Source organism: Salvelinus fontinalis, chromosome 11 (assembly GCF_029448725.1).
Source record: "Salvelinus fontinalis isolate EN_2023a chromosome 11, ASM2944872v1, whole genome shotgun sequence".
Taxonomy (NCBI): domain Eukaryota; kingdom Metazoa; phylum Chordata; class Actinopteri; order Salmoniformes; family Salmonidae; genus Salvelinus; species Salvelinus fontinalis.
In genome coordinates, this window is record NC_074675.1 from 10,619,922 (window position 1) to 10,645,926 (window position 26,005).

Below are 26,005 nucleotides of genomic sequence, written 5' to 3' on the forward strand. Positions count from 1 at the left end.
AATAATATTTAAAAAACTATTTTAGACCTGGGAATTAGTTATTAGGTAGAAAAAACCCAGCAGACTGAAAACCAGAAGACTCCGAACTGCGTAGAGTAAGAGTTGAGTACCACTGATGTAGGATATTATATGCTTAATATCGGCTAATTAGCCATACTCTCCCTATGTGTACTTTTGCATGAAGCCCAAAATGGCGCTCAATGGTACACTTACAACATAGGCCAGACAACAGGGGCGATCCCACCTCTGCCACCAATGTAATATGAGAGGGTTTCAATCCTGCTGTGCAGCCGTGAGTGTAGTGTGTAACTCCCTGGCATATGGTAACAGCAGCACAATCACCAGTGGAGGCTGCTGAGGGGAGGACGGCTCATAATAATGGCTGGAATGGAGTCAATGGAATGGTGTCAACCACAACCACATGTTTGATACTATGCCATTCCAGATATTATTATGAGTCATCCTTCCCTCAGCAACCTCCACTTACACTCACGTAGTATGCAGCATTACACTATAAAAAATGATTCAGACATGTAAAGGATGGACATTACAACAAATTCATGGCAATATAGTGATAATGACATGTTAAAAAATTCTGATCACTGTAGGTGATTTGACTGACATGAATTTCCCCTGGGCCTAGAGTTTGGATGGGACGCATCTGACATCTACTGGGCATAGTTGGTATCTTTTACAGTAGACAGGCGATAGTAGACTCCATATTTACGTTCCAATGATAAAGATTCCAGGCCTATTTATATAAATAGTATATAACACATTGGCTAGTGTCAAGATCTTGCTAATTATTTTGTGCAATATGAAGGCTTTATTGCATTTGCAGAAGAAGGAAAGATCATAAAGGTTATTCTAAGTTTCGGTTTCGATTCACTCACCAGCTCCCTTCTAAACACATCATGTTCTCGTTATTGTTCTGAACCAATTGGGAAGAATATAACGTTGTTTAACCCGTTGAAGAAATGACGGAATCGACCATAACTAAACTTATTTGTGCTAATCATGGATCAATGAACGTCGATGAATTAGATGCGAATTTGTACAGTGACTTGCCCGTCTCGGTGCGGGATGTAATTAAGAATCAAGCAAAATTTTGTTTTGTTGTTTTTGACGGAGAGCAAAGGGTGTTAGCCAAGACTGGAGTTCGACTGTGCAGATCCAGCGATTGCCAGGGATGCCGAAATTTACATTTTTGTAAACGATTCCTGCTTGGAGATTGCCCGTTCAGTCGGAGAAGGTATGGAACTTCAATTCTTCACAATTGTGTTACTGTTTTTACAATCGTTTGCTGGTGACCTTATTTTAACCACAAGGCCCGTTCTGGGGAACTTTTGGCACATAGCATTTCCCTTTGCTTTATGACCGCAAGTATCCCACACATTTGTAGACGATCAAGTGTCCTTCATATTATGCATGGGAATACTTGGGAACAGATTTCTGAAATTAAAATCAATTGGAGCTGATCTGCTGGTGTTTTTAGTCTTTTATGTAGAAAATAAACAAATCATAAAAAATATATATATATGTTTTTTTTGCTCATAAAACTTGGGGAGCCAATATACAACAACCGTTGCTGCCAGTTGGGAACCCTGCTTTATGGCATTATTGGTGTATATAGAGAACCGCCAGGTGTAGCTAATATTTTTAAACAAATGAGCCTCAAAACCGACCCACACGGCCTGAGATCTAGCCCCCCATTTGTTTTTCTACAGCAAGAGAGGAGTTGCCACATTTATCCAATAACGTTTTTCCATAACGTTGTCAAGCGCTTAAGAAGGAATATTGACGTAATTTGTAATGACAAAGGCTGAGGAAAAAAATCGGTTTTCCATCAAAATAATGATCCTTGTTAGTTTAAGAATATGTCGCAAGAGAAAAGATAATTCACCCTTATTAAAAATGTTCCGTCAATGAATGTCGATTTAACTTGTTTTGACTGCTATGATTAAGCAATAAGGCCCAAGGAGGTGTGGTATATGGCCAATATACCACGGCTAAGGGCTGTTCTTAGGACACAGCCCGTAGCTGTGGTATATTGGCCATTAAGGCCTACCACAAACCCCTGAGGTGCCTTATTGCTATTATAAACTGGTTACCAATGTAATTAGAGCAGTAAAAATATTTTTTTTGTCATAACCGTGGTATACAGTCTGATATAGCCGACTGTCAGCCAATCAGCATTCAGGACTATAAATAAATCAAATTTGTGCATGTGCTTAACTATAGATAAATCTGACAGGAGAGTTTGAGTGATGAAAGTTGTACAGAGGATCTCAACATCTCTGTGCAACTATTTTCTAGCAATTGTGCCATTATTACGTGCCAGATGTTAAGACTACCAACTGTTATAAATGGCCTATTTGCGAGCTTGACTTGTTGTTTCAATAGGAATAGGCTACTAACTAAAATCAGGGTTTATAATTGCAATTCAACTTTGCCATTGTTTGCTGAACTAGATGCAGGTAGCCCATAGCCCATGATAGGCCACCTACATCTAATTTCAGGGAAAAGTCCACAATGAAACTGACATTGAGCTGTGACCATGATCACAATTGATAACTTCCAATTTTATTAACTAAACATTGCCATTAATAATTGCATAATAACACAAGGCTACAACAACAAACTGAAGTTATAGGCTATTTATTAAATATGTTTGTCAGCTCCAGGTAGGCTACACAAGTGGCACAAATTCATTTGCAATGACTCAAGTGATATCGTAATTTCAACGTATTTATTGTATCAAATTGTAGGCTAGAGTAGCCTACAATGGCATAGAAATGAATAGCCTATTTGATGGCCAACATATACAAATCTATCATTCTTCACATTTAATGTCATGTTTTCCTACAACAGAAGCACGCAGGGGAATTCCATAACTTCCATTTCCACTTACACAGCGCTCGAGACCCAAGAACGGCGCATGCGTAAAACCCTTTGCTTGATTTGGTTTTCCCTAAGAAAAGTAAACATTTTGAATGCAGTTTACTTTAAACCAACTATCTAAAGCACTCTAGTGTGCCTAAAGTCGTTTTCCAATGCTTTGTCTCCGTCAAATCAGTTCTTGCACATTAATGTTTTATGGAAAAATATTTGGAAATAGGTGTCTCCATAATGACCAATCTAAATAACCTACCTACAACTGGTAAGAAGTTGTCATAACGTGTGTGTGTGCTGCTCTGTCACTATGACTCATCTGCCTGCTGCAGTGCTCTCTCAACTAGTGTTCTCAACACCCACAAGCACCCCTTCCCACCACTCACTCAGTAACAACCTGCTCACTGCCTGATAGTCAGCAGCAGGTCACAGTGAAATTTCCACCATACATGTTTCCTATAGGGGATTTTAGAAACATTTAAAATAAGGGCTGTGTTCTGTGTAGGCTTACCCTGGTGTGACGTTTTGATAAGAGTGTAAATCTCTCTAGGACAAGGTGACTTTTATCAATATATTCCCCTATATTTACCCCCCCAAAATGAAATGCTAATTAGCTGCTAACTTGGCTATCATAAAGAACTACAAATGCCATGATGATCTGGACGAGACTGCCGAATCGAGGCAAAGGTAAGAATCTCTGGATTAACTATCTAATGTTAGCTAAATTTACTAATGAATACATTGGCTACATTTCTTTTAAATTTACAATTCTATGAACTGTCTTGTGTAAGTTTTAAATTGACACAATACCTGTTTGCAAAGGCATCAGCTAGAGATGATGTGCAGGAGTTTGCTGGGATTTGTAGTCTTGCATGATGTCTACTTTGATGCTAATTAGCATTTACAAATATGAGAGTAAATAGGTGTCACGCCCTGACCATAGTTTGCGTTGTATGTTTCAATGTTTTGTTTGGTCAGGGTGTGATCTGAGTGGGCATTCTATGTTGTATGTCTAGTTTGTCTGTTTCTATGTGTTTGGCCTGATATGGTTCTCAATCAGAGGCAGGTGTTAGTCGTTGTCTCTGATTGGGAACCATATTTAGGTAGCCTGTTTTGTATTGTGGGTTGTGGGTGATTGTTCCTGTTCGTGTGTTCCTGTGTTTAGTGTTCACTATTTCGGGACTGTTGCGTCTTTGTTTATTTTGTCTGTTTATTGTTTTTGTTCTTTATTGAAAGTATTCTAATAAATATGAATACTCACCACGCTGCGTATTGGTCCGATATCTCCTACTCCTCCTCAGACGAGGAGGACGAAGAACGTGACAATAGGGCCAAATATATTGATAAAAGTCACCTTCTCTGAGAGAGATTTACATGGTTATCAAAACGTCACCGTAAGCCGACACAAAACACAGCCCTTATTTTAAGTGTTTCTAAAACTCCATATGGGAAAAATGAATGTTGAAAGAACCATTACCCTGTTTGACCGCTAGTTCTTTTTTGGTATTACACCTCCACGGTGGGGCTCTATTAGGTATTTACATTTAGATAACATGTTGGGCCTAACCCAGACAAAAAATATAATCTGTAGCCTAGTTTTAGGGCCAAGTGAAGAGAAAAAATAAATAAATGGTGATGGGTGGTGGCATTTTGATTTGCACGGATAGTACTTTAAAAACATACATTTCATGAATAAAGTGGAAATATTTCGAGATTAAAGTGGCAATATTTCAGGAATAAAGTGACAACATTTTGAGAACAAAGTGGCTATAGTTCGAGAATAAACTCAGTTGTATTTCAAAATTAAAGTAGGGGATTTGGTTATTAATTGCATGCCTCCATGGCTGCCTGTTGCTGTGCGCGTCACATTAGTAGATGACTGTTAAAACTATACTTTAGAATTGGCTTTAGTAACAAGGAAATCCTTGCTCTTTTAGCACATAATAACCTAATTATTAGGATCTGGAATCGGTTTTGCCACAGATTGGATCTTTTCAGAAGGAGGAACAACACAAACTTGGACGAGGTACTTCATCCAAATCTGTGTGTTTACATACAGTGCCTTCAGAAAGTATTTATACCTCTTGATTTATTTCACATTTTGTTGTGTTACAGCCTGAATTCAAAATTATATAAAAAATAATAGTTATCACCCATCTACACATAATACCCCATGATGACAAAGTAGAAAATACCCTATTTACATAAGTATTCAGACCCTTTGCTATGAGACTTGAAATTGAGCTCAGGTGCATCCTGTTTCCATTGATCATCCTTGAGATGTTTTGATAACTTGATTGGAGTCCACCTGTGGTAAATTAAATTGATTGGACACAATTTGGAAAGGCACACACCTGTCTACATAAGGTCCCACAGTTGACAGTGCATGTCAGAGCAAAAACCAAGCCATGAGGTCGAAGGAATTGTCCATAGAGATTAGAGACAGAATTGTGTTGAGGCACAGATTTGGGGAAGGGTAACAAAAAATGTTGTTGTGCAGCATTGAAGGTCCCCAAGAACACAGTGGCCTCCATTATTCTTGAATGGAAGATATTTGGAACCACCAAGACTCCTCCTAGTGCTGGCCGCCTGGCCAAACTGAGCAATTGGGAGAGAAGGGCCTTGGTCAGGGAGGTGACCAAGAACCCAATGGTCACTTTGACAGAGCTCTAGAGTTCCTTTGTGGAGATGGGAGAACCTACCAGAAAGACAACCATCTCTGCAGCACTCCACCAATCAGGCCTTTATGGTAGAGTGGCCAGACGGAAGCCACTCCTCAGTAAAAGGCACATGACAGCCCACTTGGAGTTTGCCAAAAGGCATCTAAAGACTCTGAGACCATGGGAAACAAGATTCTCTGGTCTGATGAAACCAATATTGAACTATTTGGCCTGAATACCAAGCGTCACGTCTGGAAGAAACCTGGAACCATCCCTATGGTGAAGCATGGTGGTGGCAGCATCATGATGTGAGGATGTTTTTCAGCAGAAGGGACTAGGAGACTAGTCGGGATCGAGACGAAGGTGAACGGAGCAAAGTACAAAGAGATCCTTGATGAAAACCTGCTCCAGAGCGCTCAGGACCTCAGACTGGGGCGAATGTTCACCTTCCAACAGGACAACGACCCTAAGCACACAGCCAAGGCAACGCAGGAGTGGCTTCGGAACAAGTCTCTGAATGTCCTTGAGTGGCCCAGCCAGAGCCTGGACTTGAACCCGATTGAACATCTCTGGAAAAACTTGAAAATAGCTGTGCAGCAACACTCTCCATCCAACCTTACAGAACTTGAGAGGATCTGCAGAGAAGAATGGGAGAAACTCCCCAAATACAGGTGTGCCAAGCTTGTAGCGTCATACCCAAGGCTGTAACCTCTGCCAAAGGTGCTTCAACAAAGTACTGTGTAAAGGGTCTGAATACTTATGTGCATGTGATATTTCAGTTTTTTATTTTTAATACATTAGCTAAAATTTCTAAAACTGTTTTTGCTTTGTCATTATGGGGTATTGTGTTTATTTATTTTATTTCACCTTTATTTAACCAGGTAGGCTAGTTGAGAACAAGTTCTCATTTACAACTGCGACCTAGCCAAGATAAAGCAAAGCAGTTCGACACATACAACACAGAGTTCCACATGGAATTTACAAACATACAGTCAATAAGACAGTAGAAAAAAGGTATGTATATATATATATACAGTGTGTGCAAATGAGGTAAGATAAGGGAGGTAGGGCAATAAAATATAGCAATATAGCAATTAAACACTGGAGTGATAGATGTGCAGAAGATGAATGTGCAAGTAGAGATACTGGGGTGCAAAGAAGCTAAATGAATACAGTATGGGGATGAGGTAGTTGGATGGGATATTTACAGATGGGCTATGTACAGGTGCAATGATCTGTGAGCTGCTCTGACAGCTGGTGCTTGAAGTTAGAGTGTAGATTGATGAGGGGGAAAAACAGTGTAATACATTTTAGAATAAGGCTGTAACGTAACAAAATGTGGAAACGTCAAGGGACTGAATAATTTCTGAAGGCACTGTATCTGCCTCTATCGATCCAGTATCCCTGCACATTGTAAATATGGTACTAGAACTGACCCTGTACAGTTGAAGTCGGAAGTTTACATACACTTTAGCCAAATACATGTAAACACAAGATTTTATTCCTGACATTTAATCCTAGTAAAAAGAGTCAAAAACAGCAGGTCCGGGACAAGGTAGCACGTCCGGTGAACAGGTCAGGGTTCCCTAGCCGCAGGCAGTACAGTTGAAACTGGAGCAGTAGCATGACCAGGTGGACTGGGGACAGCCAGGAGTCATCAGGCCATGTTATCGGTAGAGGGAGAGAGAGAGAGAATTAGAGGGAGCATACTTAAATTCACACAGGACAGCAGATAAGACCGACTGACCCTAACCCCCCGCTACATAGACTATTTCATCATAGATACTGGAGACTGAGACAGCGGTGGAGTTTGGGGGACACTGTGGCCCCGTCCTACGAGACCCCCGGACAGGGCCAACCAGGCAGGATATAACCCCACCCACTTTGCCAAGCACAGCCCCCACACCACTAGAGGAATATCAACAGACAACCAATTTACTACCCTGAGACAAGGCTGAGAATACCCCACAAAGATCTCCTCCACCACAGGAGCCAGAGGGAGCGCAAAACCAGACATGAAGATCACGTCTGTGACTCAACCCACTCAAGTGACGCACCCCTCCTAGGGACGGCATGGAAGAGCACCAGGAGGCAGAGAATCCCAGTGGAGAGAGGGGAGCCGGCCAGGCAAAGACAGCAAGGGCAGTTCGTCGCTCCAGTGCCTTGCCGTTCACCTTCGTACCCCTGGGCCAGACTACACTCAATCATAGGACCTACTGAAGAGAGGAGTCTTCAGTAAAGACTTAAAGGTAGAGACCCAGTCTGCGTCTCTCACATGGATAGGCAGACCATTCCATAAAAATTGAGCTCTATAGGAGAAAGCCCTGCCTCCAGCTGTTTGCTTAGAAATTCTAGGGACAATAAAGAGGCCTGCGTCTTGTGACTGTAGCGTACGTGTAGGTATGTACGGCAGGACCAAATCGGAGAGATCCATGCAAGTCCATGTAATGCTGAAATTGCCAGGTGGAAACTTGGTGTGAGGGTGTGTGCGAGTTATTAGATCATTAGATTAATAAGTGTGAGTGCGCAGTGACGTCTGTTTGAACAAGTGTATTTGATTATTATGGCCATTTGTTTGTTTTAACACGCCCATCTCTACCTATTTATGTAACCACACGGGCTTGGATTAAATACCTCATCCAAGTCTGTGTGGTTCCTCCTTCTGAAAAGACCCGATCTGTGGCAGTCACAACCTCTAATAATTGGTCCTGATAATTGGTCCTAATACTTATAATATTTTGGTTATTATGTGCTAAAAGAAGAAGGATTTCCTTGTTACTAAAGCCAATTCTAAAGTATAGTTTCACCAGTCATCTAACTCAGGCATTTCAAAGGTGGAGCACACAGCAACAGGAAGCCAGGGATAATGCATTTATTAACCAAATCTCCTACTTTAATCTTAAATACAACTGCGACTTTATTCTCAAAATATTGCCACTTTATTCTCGAAATATTGTCACTTTATTCACAAAATAAAATGTTGACTTTATAAAATAAAAAATATCTTCTTTATTCTCGAAATGTCGACTTTATTCTCAAAGTTTTTCAAGTTTATTATGTACAATCCGTGCCAAACGAAAATCCAAGTACCACCACCCATAATGTATTATTTATTTTTTTGGTCTTCACTTGGGCCTAATAGTCTTCCATATCATGCATGACAAAAATCTGAGGGGGCATAAAGTATGTGAGGATACAGAGGTGGTCTGAGGGGGGCTAGGCCCCCATTTAGAAGTTGGATTATTTTGCATTTTCCAAACACCTAAAACTGCTTTTTCCTGCAATCTAAAGCCATAATCACTATGGTTAATTCTATGTCATAAATATGTTTATTTTTCTGTATATTTAAGCATACAGTGCTTACATTCTCCAACGATTGCTCAGTTTGGCCGGAAGGCCAGCTCTACGAAGAGTCTTGGTGGTTCCAAACTTCTTCCATTTAAGAACGATGGAGGCTACTGTGTTCTTAGGGACCTTCAATGCTGCAGAAATGTTTTGGTACCCTTCCCCAGATCTGTGCCTGGTTCCTTTTTTAAATAATCTAAATATGCTTCTCCGCATCTCTGCTGAAATCAAGGTAAAATATTTAAAGGAATGTGAGTCTTATTCAGTACATTTAGTAATTGCTTGCTTTTCTAAAGTTTACCAACCTTGCCAGCAGGCATGCCAGCTAAGATAGTTAGACAAGCTAGCTACTCTAACTTGATTGATAGCCTGAAATGGCTTCTTGGTTACCAGTTATAAGGTTGGGAGATAGCCAACTTCATAAAATTGGTAGGTGGCTAGTAGTATTACAGAGAAACACCAACAATAAGTTAAACCAAAAAATAATAAAACACATTTTTTGACAGGGCAAATCTGAGGGGGCCTACTTTTTTTCAGTAGGCCCTATCCAAAATGGTCCATAATTACGCATGAAATTACGCATTGCATTCGAACACATCTTGAACCCTCTAGGCGCTGCTCAAAAGTTTTTCCATTGTGTACTAGGCTGAAAGTAGTTACAATAAATTGTAAGAAACAGGCCTGGGCATATTATCATGCACTGACCAAATACCCACTGAGAACAAACGTCTGTTCAAAGTCTATTTTTAATTTACATTTGGTTGAGTTGTCAGCTAACATGAATTCAATGTGAAATCAACCAAAAATCCATCACATTGGATTTAGGTTAAAAGTTGGGTAAGAAAAATACGAAATTCCCTTACGTTGATGACATTTTGCAAATCCAATCAGTTTCCATGTTGATTCAACATCATCACATTACATATATATTTTTTACTGACATGTAAACAACGTTGATTCAACAATTTTTTGTGGTCACACCACGTCATTTCAATGTGGACATTTTTGTAATATTTAGTTGAGACGTTGGTCAGTGAGATTTCAATATTTATTCACCCACTCAGAAAGACAGCCAAAAGTTTGTTGAATTCCCAATGTGTTGGGAATTTAGTTTAGGGCTCGTTTCAATCTGTATCGCCAATGTTCAGCGCTATAGCGCGCTTAAAATGTTAAGGTAATTTCTGAGTGAGCCAACATATGCAGCGTTTACCATAAATGCAGGAACAACAACCTTTAAATTTCAATCGCACTATAGCTCTGAACTTCGGTGATACAGATTGAATCAAGCCCTTAGTTGTCATCTAAATGTGTTATCACTGCGCTTTCAACCATTTAAAACCACAACAAAGTTCAATTGCGAATACAATGTCAGATATTTTGTATTTATGCATCTATTTGACGTGTTATCACCTTCACAGACCTGCACCCTTAGCATGCTATTTTGAGTACGCATACTTTCTGTGATTACATAAGATTACATTTATAGTCGATTATACAACGGGTGGATATAATCCTGAATGCTGATTGGTTAAAACCGCATTCCAGCCGGTGTCTATTCCAGAAGTTACGGCTAAATATTTTACTTTAAAATAACTATTTACTCTGTTCCATCTGACTGCTGTGGTGGTTCATTTCTTTACTATCAAATGAGGAGAGACAAACTTATCACACAAGTCAGAGTTATACTTAAACTGAATATTTATTAGTGAGAGCTTTGCAATAGCGATGGCTGGTCGACGAATCACCGTCTCTGATGATTCGTTAAGTGCGCCGAGACAAAAGTACAAAGGTCTTTTATAGCCAAGGTACACCCCTTTCAACCTACGTGACGAACAACAGATATATAGAATGGGTCACAAGGTTCAGATTTGTATGAAAGATACCTATAATACATAGCAGACAGTATCTGCTGTGTCAACAGTTTTCATTGTTTAGACCAGGGTCTGGCCCTTCGACTCCAAACTGGAGCCATCTCTCCCTTGTACGGTATAGAACAGAAACATTAACTCATGCTCTGGAATGCTCTTTAGGTTTTATCACCCAAAAGACATTGTAAATCTTCCGTCAGTGTTATCTCCCAGAGGCCCATCCTCAGTAGAACACACACACAATAGTTAAGAATACTCTTATTCTGTTGAATAAAACAACCATTTGATGCAATTAACGTATTATAACAATCTTGCAATTTTGCAACCATACTGCTCAATCTACTTCATCATCAGCCCAGCCAGGCAATTTATAAACTTGATCTCCACTATATAAAGCATCTAGACATTATCTCACATTTCTTTTAGACTGTCATTTAGTTTTCAACAGCGGAGATTTGTATTAACCTTGCCGTCTGTCTCCCCGACAATTGCAACATTGTTTCAATATTTATATTAAATCTCCAACTGTCCCATAGTAATAAATGTGTCGGGACGAGACAGACAGGCAGGCAGCATTTCTCAGCCAGTCGAAATTATGAATCAGCTGGCATAATTTTTGTGGATATATACAAATAAATGTCAATTGAAAAAAGGTCAAATGAAATGAAGTGCAGCTAGTTTGCAGTCTTTCCAGCTTCAGTTTTAAGTGATTGTGTTAGCTGTGTTGTTGGCTAGCTCCTCTAAAAACAGTGTCCTGACGAGTGTTAGGGGAATTTCATAATTCCTTTTATGTGCTCAATAATTAAAATCACTCTGTTTCTAAGAATTTGTAAGATTCTTATTAACATAAAATAGACAGGGAACAGTCTTATTAAAAATAGATAATAGTATTTATTCTAGGAGCACGCTCCCATTTAACCACAAACAACAGTTTATATACAAAATATGACATCGTTGGTTACAGAATAAAGCTCCTCCTCTTGACCAAGATAAAACAGGTTCAAAAGTTCATTCCAACTCACCAGCATGACACAAACACAAACACATGACACAAAATATAATTTATTCTCCTGAAGGCTCACTATAATTTATTACCACTTTAGCAGACAACCCAATATAATGGAAGACCTAAGAAGTTACTCACTACCTTATCTAAACATCTCAGGGCTAAGTTGGGTCGGTTCAACCATAGTTTAACGATCCTTTTGGCTTACTTTATAACCCACACCACATACCTCTCTAACTAAGTTGGAATGGTGTTTATTATGTTTTAATTACTCCTTGTTCATGCTACATAATCCCTTACTTATGAATTAACATTATTAATCAGATATAATAATACAGGATTGAGTTCAATTAGTTATTGTCACGATCGTCATAATAAGCGGACCAAGGCGCAGCGTGAAAGAAAGACATCTTCTTTTAATGAAGACAAACAAACACTACAAACGAACAAAAACAATAAACGATCGTGAAGCTAACAATCTACGTACACACATGCAACATAGACATAGACAATTACCCACAATCACCTAAAGCCTATGGCTGCCTTAAATATGGCTCCCAATCAGAGACAACAATAAACAGCTGTCTCTGATTGAGAACCAAACCAGACAACCATAGACTTTCCTAAACCTCTCTACTGAACACAAACCCCATACACTATACAACCCTAAACAATACACACACTCTAAACTAGACAAAACACACAAATATCCCCCATGTCACACCCTGACATAACTAAACTAATAAAGAAAATCAACATAACAGAGGCCAGGGTGTGACAGTTATAGTTTTATCTAAATGTAGACATTGTTTAGTCATTATTCATAAAATTCCTAACACGAGTGAGCACATTTTCTATGCCAGGCGAAATCACGCCTCATTAGCTCATTGTTATGGATGTATCCAAATAAATAGAAAACATCTTAAACAAATTCAAATGCAGCTACTTTGTGGGTATTCTGGCTGCACTGTTTGACGTGACTGTAAGTTAGCCGTTGTTGGCTAGCTAGCAAGCAAGGGATAACAATGTTGCCAGCCAGTATGGCAATGGAACATTATGAATGAACGACTATCTTCCTGTATCCGTTGATACAGAACTACTGGGTCACGTCTATGGCAACCGAACCAATAAAACAAACGAACAGCCGGCTTCGGTAGCAACCCTAGATTTGTGTCGGGACTATATCTTGTGGAAGGATGAAATAGTATGAATAAATTCATCAAAATAACTTTTAATGAAAATATGGCTTAACTCAAGGCTATTTACTATATGGCAAAAGTGATATTGAGTTGTCAATGCAACATTTGAAGGATATTTCGCGGCACTGACTTTGTAACGGTCGTCTTGTGGTGAATGAGCGGACCAAGGCGCAGCGGGTGATGAATACATGATGAAATTTATTAACAGAACGACGAAACACGAAAACTCTTTAACAAACTACAAAACAAATAAACGACGTAGACTGACCTAAAACATGAGAACTTACAAATACACGAAGAACGCACGAACAGGTACAGACTACAAACAAACGCTACAGTCCCGTGTGGTACGAACATACATACAGACACGGAAGACAATCACCCACAAACAAACAGTGAAACCAGCCTACCTTAATATGGTTCTCAATCAGAGGAAACGTCAAACACCTGCCTCTAATTGAGAACCATATCAGGCAACACATTAAACCCAACATAGAAACACAACACATAGAATGCCCACCCCAACTCACGCCCTGACCAACTAAACACATACAAAACAACAGAAAACAGGTCAGGAACGTGACAGACTTATTCTGTCTTAAATTCCAGTTAGTCTACAAATATAAGTTAAAGGATTCAATCAAATCAAACTTTAAATGTACTTTAAATACAGTTTTATTTGATTTAGTCCAATTATTTAACTTATATGTTTGGTTGAGATGGAAACTGAAATCCAACATATCAATTATGAATTTGTAGACCAACTGGAATTTAATCCAGACTAAGTAAGTTGCACAAAATATACATCTCTTTCAAATGTTGATATTTGGTTGCATCGACAACCAAACACAATTCAATATCCAGTTTGTCTACAAATGAATAATTCATATGTTGGATTCACATCTCCATATCAACCCAAAATCTATGTTAAAGAATACGACTAAATCAAATCAAATTGTATTTGTCACATGCTCCGAATACAACAGTGAAGTGCTTACTTACAAGCCCTTAACCAACAATGCCATTTTAAGAAAAATATGTGTTAATAAAAAAAATTGAGAAGTAAAAGTAAGAATTAAAAGTAACAAATAATTAAAGAGCAGCAGTAAAATAACAATAGCGAGACTACAGTTGAAGTCGGCAGTTTACATACACCTTAGCCAAATGCATTTAAACTCAGGTTTTCACAATTCCTTACGTTTAATACTGGTAAAAATTCCCTGTCTTAGGTCCGTTAGGATCACCACTTTATTTTAAGAATGTGAAATGTCAGATTAATAGTAGAGATAATGATTTATTTCAGCTTTTATTTCTTTCATCACATTCCCAGTAGGTCAGAAGTTTACATACACTCAATTAGTATTTGGTAGCATTGCCTTTAAATTGTTTAACTTGGGTCAAACGTTTTGGGTAGCCTTCCACAAGCTTCCCACAATAAGTGAGTGAATTTTGGCCCATTCCTCCTGACAGAGCTGGTGTAACTGAGTCAGGTTTGTAGGCCTCCTTGTTCGCACACACTTTTTCAGTTCTGCCCACAAATTGGGTGGCTTCTTCCTTGCTGAGCGGCCTTTCAGGTTATGTCGATATAGGACTCGTTTTACTGTGGATATAGATACTTTTGTACCTGTTTCCTCCAGCATCTTCACAAGGTCCTTTGCTGTTGTTCTGGGATTGATTTGCACTTTTCTCACCAAAGTACGTTCATCTCTAGGAGACAGAACGCGTCTCCTTCCTGAGCTGTATGATGGCTACGTGGTCCAATGGTGTTTATACTTATGTACTATTGTTTGTACAGATGAACGTGGTACCTTCAGGCGTTTGGAAATTGCTCCCAAGGATGAACCAGACTTGTGGAGCTCTACAATTTGTTTTCATAGGTCTTGGCTGATTTATTTTGATTTTCCCATGATGTCTTGAATTAGGCCTTGAATTTCCCAAGCTGTTTAAAGGCACAGTCAACTTAGTGTATGTACACTTCTGACCCACTGGAATTGTGATAGTGAATTATAAGTGAAATAATCTGTCTGTAAACAATTGTTGGAATAATTACTTGTCAAGCACAAAGTAGATGTCCTAACCGACTTGCCAAAACTATAGTTTGTTTTAAAAAAAAAAATTGTGGAGTGGTTGAAAACGAGTTTTAGTGACTCCAACCTAAGTGTATGTAAACTTCCGACTTCAACTGTAAATACAGGGGGTACCGGTACAGAGTCAATGTGCGGGGGCACCGGTTTGTCGAGGTAATTGAGGTAATATGTACATGTAGGTAGAGTTAAAGTGACTATGCATAGATAATTAACAGAGAATAGCAGCAGCGTAAAAGATGGGGGGGGGGGGGGGGGGCAAAGCAAATAGTCTGGGCAGCCATTTGATTAGCTGTTCAGGGGTCTTAGGGCTTGGGTGTAGAAGCTGTTGAAAAATCCTTTTGGGCCTAGACTTGGCGCTCCGGTACTGCTTGCCGTGCGGTAGCAGAGAGAACAGTCTATGACTAACTTTATATGTAGTTTGATTTGATTTAGTCCTAATCTTTCATTTCGATTTTTGGGTGAGATGGAGACGTGAATCCAACATATTAATTATTAACTTGAAGAGTATATTTGAAATAAACGAAAGCTTGAAACCCTAGGCCTATATGTGTTGTCTATTTTTTGTTGAACCCTGGGTTGAATTGAAACAATAGCTGTTGATTTCGCAAATGCTACATAGGCCTATTAGATGATACATGACTTTTAAATAATGGTAACATTTGATTTGCTCTGTTAAACCTACCCTTTGGAATGACTTCGATAGCAACAGTAAATATATTTGGTTATTAAGAGATCTCTTAATAATAATTCTCACTAGACCATTGGTTGTAGTCAGTGACAAATATCATGGCTGGGCTTGGTTAAAATCCTGTTTGGGAGACCAGAAGGGAGCTGTAAATCAATTATCCAGTAGGAGATGCTGCCCATTCTATTTTTTTTATCTGATATTGGATATAACGTTGAAGATCTGACATTGTTTCAAAGGTACAAATTCAACATATTTTATACAAGCTTTGTCTATGTGGAAATTTCACCCTCAAAAACTTTTCAAATCAAATGTACACTGAGTGTAAAAAACATTAGGGACACCTGCTTTTTCCATCACATAGACTGACAAGGTGAATCCAGGTGAAAGCTATGATCCCTTATTGACTTAAATGTAAACCCACTTCAATCAGTGTAGATGAGGGGGAGGAGACTGGTTAAAGAAGGATTTTTAAGCCTTGAGACATGGATTGTGTATGTGTGACATTCAGAGGGTGAGTGGGCTAGACAAGAGATTTAAGTGTCTTTGAATGGGGCATGGTAGTAGGTGCCAGGTGCACCGGTTGGAAAGGAAAACAGCGTCAGGCAAGGAAAACAGGCACAACAGGATAACAGGATCTGAATAGTAACAAACGGCTAGAAACGTAGACTGACTGATCAGAGATTACGATCTGGCAGCGTGGAAGGGGCAGGGCTGAGTATTTGTAGAGATCTTGATTATGGAACAGGTTGCAGCTGGTGGGGATCTGCTCTGACTCCAGCACACCTGTCTCCGCCCACACAATCACACACACACACACACACACACACACACACACACACACACACACACACACACACACACACACACACACACACACACACACAGAGAGAGCGAGGGAGATGTAGAGAGTACTGGGGGAGTGGCGGCAGGTCAAGGAGACACAGGATGAGCAGTAGAGGGCGTTGCCGGAGCAGATGTGACAGGCGAGCCAGCTGCCTGCAGACTGACTTCAGTCGTCAGTTGAACGGTGTTTCCTCCTACACATTGGTGCGGCTGGCTTCCGGGTTAAGCGGGTGGGTGTTAAGGAACGCGGTTTGGCGAGTCATGTTGTGGAGGACACATGACTCAACTTTCGCCTCTCCCGAGCCCATTGGGGAGTTGCAGCGATGAGACAAGATTGTAATTGGATCGCAATTTGGATATCATGAGAGAAAGAGGGTCAAAAGAAAGAAAAAAAGAATGGTCCACCACACAAAGGACATTCAGCCAACTTGACACAACTGTGGGAAGCATTGGAGTCAATGTTGGCCAGCATCCCTGTGGAACGCCTTCGACACCTTGTAGAGTCCATGCCCTGACGAATTGAGGCTGTTCTGAGGGCAAAAGGGGGTGCAACTCAATATTTGGAAGGTGTTCCTAATGTTTTGTACACTCAGTGTATTTTCCACGTAGATTTCACGTTACAATACATTGACAAATAACGTTGATTCAACCAGTTTGTGCCCAGTGGGATGGAAGGTTGTATCAAGAATTTTTTTTCTTTTGACTACAGAGGAGGATGTCGCTTCAACCATGACCTGACCTCGGGGGACAACAGCAGAGTCCTGAAAGAACACGGACTGGAGAAACTGAACAAATCTGAGCTGTGCACTCTGCTGCTTCAGAATGATGGCTTCTTCTTACCACCAGTACGTAACACTGCAGTTGGCCCCTTTGCTAAAGTATGCTCTGTCTGGTTAAGGCCTTGTGTTTAGTGATCATGATCTAAATTAAGTTCATGTTCCTCCAATCTTGTGCTGTAGTGTGCAGAATTATAAATGGAATATCCCAGAATATTGTGTGTGTGTACTCATACATGCATGTGTATGTGTGTGCGTGCATGCGTCTGTGTTTGTGTGTTTTTTTTTTTCATACAAACGTTTTCCTTCTGCTAGGTGTGCCGCAACTACAACAACGGCGTTGGAGAGTATGGCAAATGCCAGGATGGCGAGACATGCAAGAGGCTCCACATCTGTGAGATGTATCTCAGGGGTAGCTGCAACTGTCCCAGGTGTCATGATTTCTACGAACCCCACCCATTAAAAGTCCTGCAGGACAGAGGGGTGCCCAGTGAGCTCATTGCCTCCCTGAAGTCTGTGTATATGAACATGGAGTGGTTGCAAAAGCAAGACCATGCCAAGCAAGGCAAGGGGCAACATCAAAGAGGTAAAGCTAATGCAACCGCTAACACAAGTAACAAGTCTAACTAACAGAGGCCCACCGAGTAGTCACGATAAGGGCTACACTGTTATTAGCATGTTAACTCATAAGTTATTAAATAATCATTAAATAAAGTGAGTTTAATTTAATTTATGAGAACATAGCATTTAGTGGAACCTAATGCTACTTCCTAATATCTTGTAGGTGTCAGAAGAAATAGTGTGTGATTATAGAGGCATTCACATAACAGCAACCCACCTCTCACATGACCAGGGCCCACTTTGGGGCCCAACTCATGGTTTAAGAAAACCTGGGCTAGAGTATAGGCTGCTAAATAAAATATCCAGTGGCACTGGCTTACCCATTGATAAAGATAGCATGAATATACGAAGGCTACTCACCGGTGACGGCCGATTTGCTTGTGCCAATAAAAAAATCTGTGCTGTTCGCTTAATATTGGGAGTTGTTGAGAAAACATTTGGTAGCTTCTGCAGACAGATTAGTCTTCTCTTTCCAGCAAGAGGCATTTGCTTTTCAAACTACATTTTTCCCGCGATTGTATTTCGACATTTACAAAGACCTAATGCTGACAACCGCAATGATAGAAATAGAATCCATAGAATGGTTGTGTCCCATGAAGTCAGGACTGGCAGCCATCTTGAATGTACTCATGAGTTTACCAGACAAATTGCCAGGGTTAGAGGTTCCAAGACCCTTCCATTGATTCTATTTCTATGGCCACAACGCAACAAGCAGTTGGATATTTGGCGCACTTTCTGCCCAAATTGCGTCTCTTTGGTGTATTATTTTGACTGCATTTATAAATGTCTATACAGACAGGAGTAGGCTAATTATATATATTTGGAGGGTGCTGCAGCAACTCCAGCACACCTATTTCCCGCTCCGATGATTGCCAGATTCAGGGCGCTCAAAGAGATTGAGCATGATGCTGCTACTGCCACCGTTAACATAAGCCAGCGGTCCAACAGACCTCGTCAAGGTAATGGCAAGAGGAAAGGGGGATACCTAGTCAGTTGTACAGTTGTACATTCAACTGAAATGTGGGTTAACTGCCTTGCTCAGGGGCAGAACGACAGATTTGTACCATGTCAGCTCAGGGATTCGATGGGGCAACCTTTCGGTTACTGGCCCAACGCTCTAACCACTAGGCTACTGCACGGTCATGCAGTCATAGCCCATAATTGATGACAAGAATCAATACGTAGGTTAATTGTGGATTTCTTGTTTAAAATAACCTAGAATTTAGCAGAAACTTTTTCATGTGCTCAGTTACAGTGTATTTACATGGTTATTAACTGGTATTAAGATCCGATGAATGATGAACATTCCCAGTCACAAGCTATGAAAATGTATAGATGTTGATTCTATTGGCATGGTAAATTAAATGTCCTGTTCTCTTTTTCAGATAAATCGGAAATATGTTTGTACTTCATCAAGGGCAGTTGCATACACGGTGGTAAGACAGCATTTTCAAAGCATAATTTTATGAATAATCAATGCTTATAGCTTAATAAACATAAGACTTCAACACCTAACTTTACTCATATTTCAGATAAGTGCTTTAAAGCCCACTCTACCATGCCCTACCAATGGGAGGTGAGGGAGGGACTAAACTGGACAGCTCTCCAAGACAACGAGGTGATTGAGAAGGACTATTGCGACCCAGCAAAGACATACAGGTGGGCTCTTCGTTTAAGAAGAATGAACTTGAATGGACAGTAACACGTAGGGCACTTGGTCAATGGTGGGCAAATGTTGCTAGTTGCTAATACGATGAGTTGTTAATGCCATATACGCTTCTAGTTAGTGTGATATACAGCTTCTCCTATTGTGATTGCTGATTGTCTTTTATTCTCTCTTGTCTAGTCGGGGAGTCCAGCCTGTGTGTTTCGATACGATGACGTGCGGTCTGAACAAAGCCCGGCGTCTCTCCACCGTCTCCTCTGTGCTACAGCCTATGTTCATCCTCACCACGGAGTGGGCCTGGTTCTGGGAGGATGAGTGTGGAAACTGGATCCAGTACGCATCAGCAGTGAGTGACGACGAGCAGTGTTGAATAGTGATGGTTGAATAGGACAGAGTTCAGTCCCTCTTTAAATCAAAGTTATGCAAATAATGCATAACCCCCATGTTTTCTGTCTTGCCTTACAGAGCAGTGGACACAGGGCAGCCACCATCACCAGTGAAGACCTGGAGAAGAGGTTCCAGGAAGACAACAAGGCTGTGATAGAGTTCACCGCGGGGTCACAGACCTATGAACTCAGTTTCCCTGGTGAGCACAGATGACGTGATATCCAAGATAAACCAACTGCAGCCTTAAAACCATATACACCATACATAGTATATTACGGACAGATATGCAGTGATTCTTACAGCTACCACTGTATGTGACAAATTGAGATAGTTCTGGATGGAGTCACTATGGCAAAACAATGACATCTGCATGTGACGTAAACTGTCTGTTGTTACAACAGCTCTGCTCCATTTCAGACATGATTCAAACAAACAAGCAGTACAGCACCAAGAAGGTTGTGAGAAGACGGCCTGTGTTTGTCTCTTCAGCTGATGCACAAACTATCAAAACCAGGTAAGATGAAGCTGTGAATGTATTTTGTATGGATCAATTTGCTCTTGAAATGACTCTCCTGGGGATTGTTCACTCACTTCACCACTAGGCTCCTCGTGTGTTCTCCTGCCTTGAAAGTAGTCTATAGAAGAGGAGTAGCTGACTGTAAATAATGATTTCTGTTAGACCAGGGTTTCCCAATCTCGGTCCATGGCCCCCACTGGGTGTACGTTTTGATTTTTGCCGTAGCACTATAGCCTCGTACGAACCATCCTGATCACGCAAGCTTACATTCTGTTTCGCCACACGGATACAGTCTGGCAACAATCATATTAAAACCGTTTGAGCACATCCCTCTCCCTCCACCGTATGGCCAGACCAATCAGCGTCCTCTGATAATCTGTGGGGTGGTTTAGTTGCTGATGACAACGAGGAGCGCCTGGAGGTTGGTGTGGAAGCTGCTAATAGCAGCAGTTATATAAGAACTGGAGGGAATAGCTTAATTGAAAGAACAGCAAATATCTGCATTGAAGGATTTTCTTGGGGGAGAATATGTTTTTGCTCGTCTCCTGACTGGATTTGGCAAGAGCTCGATTTTATCAGCTAGCTCTGCTGGTAGGCTGGTCAATAGAATAAGTCAAAATTCACCCAAGGCTGAAAAATGGCCAAGGAACGTTGGCTGAGCTGGAACATCAGCGCGAATAGCAAATTAATAGAAACGAACCTTCGCTAAGCCTCTTCTGACTGAAGTGATACTTAGAATTCCATTTCCCCTAAATGGCACCAAAAAAAGTATTCATTTTTATTTTACAACTACAATCTGTACTTAGGATAAAACTGATAAATAACAACTCAATGTCAAGTGTGCTTACATCTGCGAAACAAGGAAGTAGGGAAAAATTCTAACTTCTGACTTTTTCTGGTCTAGCGATTGGTGACCGCAGAGCTCGCTGCCCAGACTTGCATCATTAAAAAGAGGAGATTCTCCTGATAATTATTTTAATGTCCGATGTGAAAAAATCGAAATATACACATTGTGAGATATTTGGAGAAGTAGACAGACATGTCCTTGTACAATTTCCCCATAGAGAAACAATGGGGCAGCCTCGTTCCAACGGTAATGTGTGATTTCTGACATTTTAAAGACTAGCGTTTGATGACAGCAGAGCTTGCTGCCCAGCCTTACATCATTACAAAGAGGAGATTCTCCTGATTTAAAATGGTGTCAGATGTCGTGTCTTTGGCATCATTAAAGTGAAGACTGTTATTTTATCAAATCAATTCTCTGTAATTATTATTACGTGATTAAACGAATCATGTAAATGTAATTAACTTGGAAGTCGGGGCACCAAGGAAAATCTTCAGATTACAAAGTTTTAATTTTCCTAATATAACTCTTCAGATATTTTAATATCTGATCAATTAGTCTTCTAATTAATGAATTATTCTTTACCTCACGTTAGTCTCATTCCAAACATCGTAAATTGTTGGTTATCTGCACGAACCCAGATTTTACTATGAATCATCCATACATCAATTGTCTTAATAATTTATTTACTAACTAACTAAATAATCACAGAAATGCATAAACAAACAAACAGTAGATATGGTTACAAGGAAATGATAGGGGAGGTTCCTGAGTGGGCTAAGCCGATATGACTGCTTGGTGGACAAAGGGAAGTGGGTGTGAACTGAGAACAGGCGGGAATTACAAAAGAGTCACTACACAGTTGATAATTATATTAAATGAAATTCTAATCCTTTGCACATGAACGCTCACTCATTCGGGAATAATTGCAATCAATATATATTTACGCTCAGTGTGTCGTCGTGATCTCTGTTGGAATCGTCCGTCTTTCTGTTGGAACGTTCATCCGCGCGTCTCTCTCTCTGCTTCCCTGGAGTCTTTCGTGGTTAGAATGGGTACTTTAGAGTACCATTCAGAAATGTTCTTATAGAATAGATGTTTTGGCGGTTGTCGGTCTTCGCATCCCAGGTTAACAATTTCAAGCTGCAGACTAGTAATTAGTATCTAAGATTTGCTCTTATTCTGTAGGGATCGATAGTCTGAGTTGAACCATTTCCACCCGTGTAGCCAATGCTCCACGTGGTATGGTTAGGAATTCAATAACCATTACAACTTTAGCTTATACTGGGGTTTTTGTGGTCTCTACTCAAACCTTCACCCCCTCGGTGACCGAGGTACGCATGGTCTGAAGAGGATTTCTTCAGGTGGGGGTTTTATTCGGAACAGTAGAAAAGGTCTGTCACATGAGCCATGTCTGTGTTCATGGGGGCGGGCCAATGACTTAGTTAAACTTTAAAGGGAATACAATTCTCTCACATTAACGGTTTAAAATCACATTACATGATTTCACAAATAGTTTCATATTTACTCATTCATTTTATACAATAATTAGACGCAAACCTCATAACGGAGGCTCCTGTATAAACAGAGTTATGGTAATGTGGCTGCATTGTCTTTCATGAGGTCACAAACATGAAACAAAATGAACCGTGTCGTATCTGGCTTCTCCACCGATCATTTACACATTTTCCAAAACATGAATATTGTTCAGTTCTCAAGTTCTGTGATGTAGAAGAAGTTCCTTTGTTCTCTCTATGTGTCTCTTTCTGCATGGCCAGGAGGAGAGAGCCCCCTCCAGGAATTTACGACCTGAGATAACAGAACCTGGGTATAGGAGAGAAGAGAGGGGGAAGCCACTCGCTATCCCAAAGAGGGCCACGTCATGACAAAGACTTGAAAATAATCAAAAGATATATATATATTTTGTATTTTATATTTTGTAGATATTTGGCGAAATAGACCGACACACCCCTATTTCCCCTATAGGAAACAATGGGATGCACTCCGAAGTTTTTACTTCCAGCAATTGATCACAGCATAATACTCTGCCCAAAATGATGTACATCATTAGAAAGAATAGATTATCTTGATTCAAATGCTGTAGAACTTCAAAACATCAGAATACACACATGTATTGATATTTGGTGAAATAGACAGATTTCCCCCAAAACAATGGCAGTCTTTTATTTAACCAGGTTACTATTTATCTGCAACCATTTGCCTTTTATATTAGTCTTTTTTTTGTTTTACATTTTGTGGTTGAACTGGACAACCAAATGTCTGTTTGCACTTACCTTTAGGAATATTTATTGTTCTTCTACATTTCAGCAAAAGGGCTCCGAGCAATCACTCAAATTTCAGAGCTTTACCAGGACACTGGGACAAGGCACAAACTCCTGAAACAGGATACAAGGTATTATATTATATACAGTACATACCAGATGCAAGGAACCTGCTATATTAGACCAATGGAGATGGCTGTTTGTTTGTTCCTGGGCAAATAACTGCTCCAATCTGTCCCTACATGGTAGGCTAATGGTGTATTATGACTGTTTCTCTGTCTCCCATCATGTCCCTATCAGAGAGTCGACCTTCCGTGCTTGTCAGTGGAGTTTAAGGAGATTCAAGGGCTTTTTCAGAACACCATGAGAGGCTTCAGCATCCACCAAATCGAGAGGATTCAGAACAAAGCCCTCTGGGAAGTCTTTCAGTGGTACGTTTCCTAAGACTACATACACTTTCAACTGACAATCACCTGTTATTGATTGGTCTGGAATAGATTTATTTTTCCATGTTTTTTGTTGTTGTTCTTTTTTAATTTATTTGTATATATATATATATATATATATATATATCTAGGCAAGTCAGTTAAGAACAAATGCTTAATTACAATGGTGGCCGACCCCGGCCAAATCCGGACGATGCTGGGCCAATTGTGCGCCGCCCTACGGGACTCCCAATCGCGGCAGGATATGCTACAGCTTGATGCTCACTTCCTGACTGCACCCACAATAATTGCACATTATACAAGCATTCTCTCTCTCGACTAACCTTCTGTCACAAATATCATCTCAAAAAGAAATACAAATCATTTATTTCCAATACATTCTGCACACTGTCTACAGTGCATCTAGAGGACATACACTGATTGCAAGGTAAAGGGATTTATTTTTTATTCTGATTGCCAGGCAAAGGGATCTCATGAAGAAGAACAACAGAGGGAGGAATGTGAAGGAGAAACAGCTTTTCCATGGCACAGACTCCAAATACCTCCATGCCATCTGCCTTAACAACTTTGACTGGCGGATCTGTGGACTAAACGGAACAGCCTATGGGAAAGGTGAGCTGTGTCATGTGCTTGTGCTATTACATTTCTTTCTAATTATTAACATAAAGCGAGTTGATATATCATTGATGTAATATCTTTTCCTGTGATTAATGATTACTGCTTACCCCTTCATCTCCTAACATCCAATTTCAGGGAGTTACTTTGCCCGTGATGCCAAATACTCCAACAGCTACACTGGCCAATCAAATATGAGGTCCATGTTTGTCTGTCGTGTGTTGGTGGGAGATTACACCAAAGGGCACTCCCACTACCTCCGGCCCCCCTCGAAGGATGGAGGGGACACCATCTTCTACGACAGCTGTGTGGATGAAGTCAGCAACCCCTCCATCTTTGTGGTGTTTGAGAAGCACCAGGTGTACCCAGAGTACCTCATCCATTATGGTGAGGACGACGAATGGTCGCAAGTCTACCAGCAATACTACCGTCCAGCTCCTGTACCTGCTCCAGCACCTAGACCAGCACCAAAATACAGACCAGCACCAACCCCTGCACCTAAATCTGACAGCTCATGTGTCGTTAGTTGAGGCTGACTGTGAGGTGTGAAATGTGAACCCTTTGATACTAAACTGAGGCAAAAAGCTTTCGTGAATTAGATAAATGGATTTAGCACTCTGTTAAATGTGTTTGACAAATTACAGCTAATCTTGGGATGCACCTTACTATGATTACTAGATGTGCAATTATCCGTTTTCGACAATGCACACATTTTTGTAGTGGTATTGACTTTATATAATGGCAAATTGCGAACCTCACAACATGAAGTAGTTGTGTACATGGTAAGCTTTATACCTGTACAGTACAGTACTTTTACAGTATCTGCTGATGTGCATCAGTTCGATGTTTATTCGATTACGGATATCATTCATTTTATGAATATAATCAGTCTGTTTTCTTTGCATTAATGGGTTCTGACTTCTAAACTTGAAAATATGAAATATCCTTATTCATATTCTGCCAGAACATGTTATGGTTAGACATCAGGTATCCTATGGAAAGGAGAAGGGCCACAGTCTGGTACAAGTCAACAAGACACCCGTGAGTTGGGGAGAAGTGAGGAATTTGGCCCGAAGTCAAGTAAGATGAAGTGAGAAAGAACAGGAATCACTGAAGTCCTGTCTAGAAATGGTGATCTATTGGCTGTCCAGATGTGTAAAGGAGGAGACTCGATATAGGAGGACGGTTTAAATACGAGTGTAAATATGTCTTTGTCTTTCAGCTGTTTGAACCATTGGGTGAATAAACTTGGTTAGAGCTTTA

The 26,005-nt window shown here is 40.3% G+C and overlaps 1 protein-coding gene across 1 annotated transcript; it reads left to right on the plus strand.

Annotated features, from left to right (window-relative positions):
- Nucleotides 1-700: 700 nt before the first annotated feature.
- On the plus strand, nt 701-26,005 carry LOC129864993 (protein mono-ADP-ribosyltransferase PARP12-like). The gene is made up of 12 exons (XM_055937374.1): nt 701-1,252; nt 17,298-17,433; nt 17,680-17,950; nt 19,371-19,421; nt 19,518-19,644; nt 19,832-19,997; nt 20,117-20,237; nt 20,456-20,552; nt 23,728-23,812; nt 23,982-24,112; nt 24,588-24,739; nt 24,881-26,005. Exons 1-12 carry the CDS (start codon nt 978-980, stop codon nt 25,270-25,272), a joined length of 2,004 nt encoding a protein of 667 aa, XP_055793349.1. The 5' UTR covers nt 701-977; the 3' UTR covers nt 25,273-26,005.